Source organism: Melitaea cinxia, chromosome 3 (genome assembly GCF_905220565.1).
Source record: "Melitaea cinxia chromosome 3, ilMelCinx1.1, whole genome shotgun sequence".
Lineage (NCBI taxonomy): Eukaryota > Metazoa > Arthropoda > Insecta > Lepidoptera > Nymphalidae > Melitaea > Melitaea cinxia.
Genome location: NC_059396.1, coordinates 8,331,841 through 8,338,517, shown reverse-complemented (window position 1 = coordinate 8,338,517; position 6,677 = coordinate 8,331,841). Strand labels below are relative to the sequence as shown.

Genomic DNA, 6,677 nt, shown 5'->3' with positions numbered 1-6,677 from the left:
GGCACCAGAGGGTTATGTCAGACTCCTACTGACTAAAAAACCACCACGTGTAAGCAGTCGTCCGCCTGGGTGGGGCGAGATGGGGTCGCGCTAGCATTCGCCACCTCGCCCCGGCAGCCCACACCGGTAATCTTACGAGATCGTCGATCCAACGGCCTGGAGGACGTCCCACACTGCGTTTGCCAATTCCAAATGCGTTGCCATTCATGTTATATTTATAAAATATAATTATAGCCTATGTCATTCACTGAAAAAAAAATGATTAAAATCGAACCAGTAGTTTTTAACCGACTTCAAATAAGAGGAGGTTACTCAATTCGACCGTATATATTGATTTTTTTTTATGTATGTTCGAGGATAACTCCGTCGTTTATGGACCGATTTCGATAATTCATTTTTGGTTTGGTTTGGTACCATGATTAGTAAACCAGGATCTGATGATGGGATCCCAGAGAAATCGAGGGAAACTCTCGAAATTCCGCATAACTTTTTACTGGGTGTACCGATTTTGATGATTTTTAATTTAATCGAAAGCCGATGTTTATCATGTGGTCACATATAAATTTTATCGAGATCTGATAACTACTTTTTGAGTAATCTTTGAGAACGCGTAGTTACTTGATTGTTTTTTCGTCGATCTACGTTGTAATATATGTGTTGTAGGTGTAATGATTATAGTTTATATAATATATAGTCTATGGGGGTCTTGTCTATAGAATAAGTCTCTTGGGAATAAACTCTCTCTGGTTGAACAGCGGCCATGTATATTTGTGTTTTATTTTGCACCCGTGTAAATCTTAAAACTTAAAAAAGAACTAAGCACATGACGTAGCAAATCATGTGTCAATGGCGACGAGGATCACCAATATAATAATATTTGTACGTGTCACGTCCGCAATCCGTATATACGGTGATTAGTGTGTTGTCACGTCGGCACACAAGAAGAAAATTTTACGAAACAGCATGGCGCTTGCAGGGGGAAGTGCAATGATAATACAAGAGTTTTCCACGGCTAAGTGCACATTTAAAGTATACAAGCAAGTGTTTGAAAATAAAATGAGAATACACAACATAGACGAGGCAAAATGGCCCCAGTATTTAATTTCATGTATAGGCTTCGATATTGTAACATTGCTGACAGAATTATGTTTTCCGTCTAGTCTGGACAGCAAAAACTATAAACAATTAGTTGAGCTCATTGAAAGACATATCGAACCAACTCAGTCAGAAATTACAGAAACATACAAATTTATGAAAAGAGTACAATTGCCTAATGAATCCATTGCAGAGTTCGTGGCGGCCCTTAAAAAGCTTGCCCAAACGTGTAATTTCGGGGCACATCTGGAAAGATCATTGAGAGATAAATTTGTTCATGGCTTACGATATGAGAATATTGTAAAAAGACTCTTTAATGAAGATAAATTAACTTTCACGACAGCGGTGAACATAGCTATAGGGATGGAGCTGGCTGAGAAAGGGGCGAGGCTGATTACGCACGGCCAAGAAGAAGCAGAGGTGCAGAAGGTGTCTCATCAAAAAGAAAGTAAAGAGACGGTGAAGGTGAAATGTCATTGTTGTGGTAAGCTGGGACATATAAAACCGAAGTGTAAGTTCAGAGAAGAAGAATGTTACAAATGTCATAAGAAGGGGCATATTGCGAGTGTCTGCCGAGCCCAGGTTAATCTACATAAGAGGTTTCCGTCAAGAAAAGTAAAGGAGGTAAATAAAGATGAATTTTCAGTGTTACAGGTTAAAAGCAGTGTGTATTCAGAAAAGGAAAATTGTGATTACGGGTTAGAGTTACTATTTTATCAAAATGAAGATAGTGTAAAGGTTAATAAAGTAACATTAATTGACGAAAAGTGTCCAGATCCCTGGAATATTTCACTAAATGTTAATAATGTTGATATTTTATTTCAAATTGATTGCGGGTCAGATGTAACATTAATACCTGAGTTTTTATATAAATCACTACTGCCAAATGTAAAAGTATCAAATTGTTTTTCAAAAATAACTGGTTATGGAGGTCAATATATAACAGTGATCGGTAAAACTCAAGTATTAGTTAAAAATAAAAATAAAGATTATTTGGCTCCATTAATTATTGTGAAAGAAGGTAAGAAACCTTTGTTAGGTAGAGATTGGCTCAGTGTAATAAAAATTGATTGGAATAGTTGTAAGAAGCAGTGTAATAATATTGAAAGGGAGAAATCTGAAATTAAAAAGTTAGTGGATAAGTATAGGGACATATTTTCAGGAGTCCCTGGGGAAATTAAAGGTGCAGTAGGTACTTTAAAATTAAAAGAAAATGTAACTCCTATATCTTGTAAGCCTAGGCGTGTTCCTTATGCGTTAGAAAATCTGGTAAAAGGGGAACTAGATAAATTATGTAAAGAGGGTAAAATGTGTAAGGTTGATAAATCTGAGGTGGTGACATGGGCGACGCCTATTGTTAGTATCATAAAAGGGCCTAAGAATATAAGAATTTGTGGTGACTATAAGGTGACTATTAACCCTTATCTTGAGATGCCACATCATCTAATCCCGGTAATAGAGGATATTTTTGCTAAATTAAATAAAGATGATAATAATATTAAGACAGTATTTAGTAAAATAGATTTGAGAAAAGCATACATGAATAGGAGAATGGATGGTGAGGCACAAAAGCTGATGACATTGACTACACCGTGGGGGTTGTATCGGCCAACTTTCATGATGTTTGGAATGGCATCAGCTCCTCAAGAATGGCAAGATTTTATGGATAAACATTTTAATATGCCAAACGTGTATTGTTTTATTGATGATATATTAGTTGCATCATGCGATATAAAGAGTCACTTAAAAACATTAGAGTGTATTTTTAATAAACTAAGAATATTGAATATTAAGATCAATAAAGATAAAACAGTGCTAATGTCTTCACAATTAGAATATTGTGGACATGTTATTGACAAAGAGGGAGTTCACAAAACACCTGAGCATGTTAGGGCTATCTTGGAGGCACCACAACCTAACAATGTAAAGGAATTGCGAAGTTTTCTTGGTACTATTAATTTTTATCATAAGTTTTTAAAGAATGCAGCAGATAATTTAAAACCATTGTACCAGTTACTTAAAAATTCTGGAAAATGGGAGTGGGGAAAAGAACAAGTAGAAGCATATGAATGGGCCAAGAAAGCTATTGCATCAGACCAAGTATTAGTTCATTATAACCCTGAGTTGCCGGTGATATTGAGTTGTGACGCTTCAAGGTATGGTTTAGGAGCTTGTTTAGCTCATGAAATTAAGATAGGTAATGCAGTGTGTGAACGTCCTATTGCATTTGCAAGCAGAACGCTCAATGATGCAGAAACAAAATATTCTCAAATTGATAAAGAGGCTTTGGCCATTATATGGGCTGTAAAGAAATTTGATTTATATTTAAAAGGGAGGACTTTCACTCTTGTAACAGACCATAAACCTCTCATATCAATATTTAATCCAAGCAAAACTGCTAGTAGTATTTATGCTGATAGAATGACAAGATGGTCCCTAATTTTGTCTAATTATAATTATATAATTAAATATAGGACATCTCAAAATAATGCTGCAGCTGATTTCCCTTCTAGGTTACCGATTAAAAATAGTAGTGAAGATGATAAAAGTTATTTGGAGGGCAACATCAACAGCATTGTTTTGGATAACCCGCCAGTAACATTAACTGATGTAGCTAAGCATACTCAAAGAGATCCTGTGTTAAGTAAAGTTTTTACATATTTAAGGGAAGGTTGGCCAAAAATTATTGATAAGGAATTGCTTAATTATAAAGGAAAAGAGAGAGAGCTATATTTGATTAAAGATTGTATTATTTGGAGAGATAGAATTGTAATACCTAATAGTTTGAAATCTAAAGTTCTGATAGAATTACATGCTGGTCATTTGGGCATTAATAAAATGCAAGCTTTAGCAAATAGTTGTTTTTGGTGGCCCAACATTAGTAATGACATTAAGGATATTACAAGTAATTGTGAAGGATGCATCCAAAACAGGAATTTACCACCCTTAAAACATTTACATAACTGGGAATGGCCTAATGAGCCATGGATACGTCTTCATGCAGATTTTGCTGGTCCATTTAGGGGACATATGTGGTTAATTGTTATGGATGCACACTCGAAATGGCCTGAAGTAGCCAAAATGAAATTGACTACCTCGAGTGCCACTATAAAATGTCTACGCAGTATGTTCGCTAGATTTGGCCTTACTGAGCAGTTTGTTACCGATAATGGTCCACAGTGGACCTCGGCTGAGTTCATTACATTTTGTAAGAATAATAATATCAGACATATTTGTACTGCTCCTTATCATCCAGCGAGCAATGGCTTAGCGGAGAGGGGAGTGCAAACATTTAAAAAGGCCATGCTGGCACAGACATTTAATAACAAGGACTTGGATCATAGTGTTCAGCAGTGGTTGTTGGCTTATCGTTCGGCTCCACATGCTACCACAGGTAGAGCACCTTGTGAGTTGATGTTGGGCAGGCAATTGCGTACGCGTTTATCTTTAATTAAGAAAGATGTAACTATTCCTCGCCGGTCTGTTTGTAATAAGCCAGTTAAACAATATTTACCTGGTGATAAAGTACTTGTAGCATCTTATGATAAGTCAAGGAAATGGTTAGAAGGTATTATTGACCGACCGGTTGGAAATGTAATGTATGATGTAAATACTGATAGAGGTATACTTACCAGAAATGTCACTCAATGTTTGCCTAGAAATTCACGTGCCGATCAAGACGAGTCTAATAACACTCAAGATATGATAGAGAATGACATTCCTGGTAATGAGGTTAGTATAAGTGCAACATCTGAGGGCGAATTGGAGACTTCTAATAATTCGACTAATAGTTCAAATGCTTTTAATAATAATAAGAAAGATTCAGTTAGTATTCCTAAATCTCCAATTGGTATTCAGACTGAAGTTAAAAGGAGTGGGCGTATGCGTAGGCCAGTGCAGCGTCTTAATTTGTAAGGTGTCTAAATAAATTTTAATTAAACTTTAAAGCAAATTGTTAGTGAAAGCTTAGGGGAGAGGAGTGTTGTAGGTGTAATGATTATAGTTTATATAATATATAGTCTATGGGGGTCTTGTCTATAGAATAAGTCTCTTGGGAATAAAAACTCTCTGGTTGAACAGCGGCCATGTATATTTGTGTTTTATTTTGCACCCGTGTAAATCTTAAAACTTAAAAAAGAACTAAGCACATGACGTAGCAAATCATGTGTCAATATGTAACATATTTTTACTCGGCGATGTAATTGAAGTCGGTTTTTTTTGCGTTTGCGAGCAAACACAATTATTTGTTTAATTTGGTTGTAAAATTTAAATATGACCACATGGTCATATTTAAATTTTATATATATTTATATATATTATATATTTATATACCCTATCTCCCAAGTTGGACCAATTACAAATGCTTAAAAAATTTGATAAAAATTGGTACAGTAATTTCGGAGCTACATACATTTAAAATTTTCATTGTTAACGCCCACCCCCGTAATCCTTATTGGGCATGAGTTATCCTAAAATCCGCTCATCGATCATTTCTATATCACATATAGGAGATTCGTACCAAATTCGGAGTCGATAGTTTAAAAACGGGAATTTTCGAATTTCGAAACGGGAAAATACCAGTTTTACTGTATGTAAATTAAATTAAAATTCGGTCTACGAATAAGATCAATTTAATCGTTAATAACTTACGTAAAATGCGCCCTAATATATTATTTAACATGAACTTTATTGTTCAAATTGACTCTACATTTTAGTTAGAAAACGTTTGTTTGGGAAAAAGAAAAGGGCTGTTTTTAGGGTTTTCACGGAAATTATTCGAATTTTTCTCGCCGTAAAAACCATCCTTGGACTTCAACGAACATTTTAAAAAAACAAATTGGTAAAATTGGTCCAGGCGTTGTTGAGTTATACGCTTACGAACACATTTTACGATTCTTTTTTATATATAAGAAGAAGATTACAATTTTATATAAAAAATAAATTAATAATAGTAAATTCTATTTTTTTATGGATGATTGATAACTATTTGTTACTTGGTTTTACTTAAAAATTCGAAAATCAAAATAAATCGATAATCAAAACTATCGATGGTTGCCACATATGATAAACTTCTTTTTTTTGAAGTAAATGGTACTAAGTCCATTTTTGTTTTTATTTTAGAAGAAGCATGAGATTGTATTGTTTGTGGATGATACTTCATTAATATTTTTAATTACGTAGACAAGAAAACAACTATGACGATGTAAACAATGTTCTCTCTGAACTGGTGCACTGGCTTAGTCCATCGCAGTATATTTATGAAAATATAATGTGCATACGAAAAAATAGGTATTTATTTGTTAGTTGTAGTGATCGACATGCCTCAAATGATGTAACACTCAGGAACGACTAAATATTTTAAATGCCAGGAAATGCTCAGGAAAAAAAGTAGTTCCTTTATAGGAATGTCTATCTTATTATACAATAAGATTCCGGCTGCGCTTCGATCTCTGCCTTTACTGAAGTTTAAAAAAATTATCAAGCGAACTTTATGTAAGCATTTTTGAATATCAAATCAAAAATTGACCGCTCCAGCGGAGATCGAACCCGCGTCTCCGACTGACCATGTCGGCGCTCTAGCC

The 6,677-nt window shown here is 34.8% G+C and overlaps 1 protein-coding gene across 1 annotated transcript; it reads left to right on the top strand.

The window, feature by feature from the left end:
- The first annotated feature begins 963 nt into the window (after positions 1 to 963).
- LOC123669757 (uncharacterized protein K02A2.6-like) lies at positions 964 to 5,010 on the top strand. The gene is made up of 2 exons (XM_045603347.1): positions 964 to 2,502; positions 2,599 to 5,010. The coding sequence occupies exons 1-2, from the start codon at positions 964 to 966 to the stop codon at positions 5,008 to 5,010; spliced, it is 3,951 nt and encodes a 1,316-aa protein (XP_045459303.1).
- The last annotated feature ends 1,667 nt before the right edge of the window (positions 5,011 to 6,677 follow it).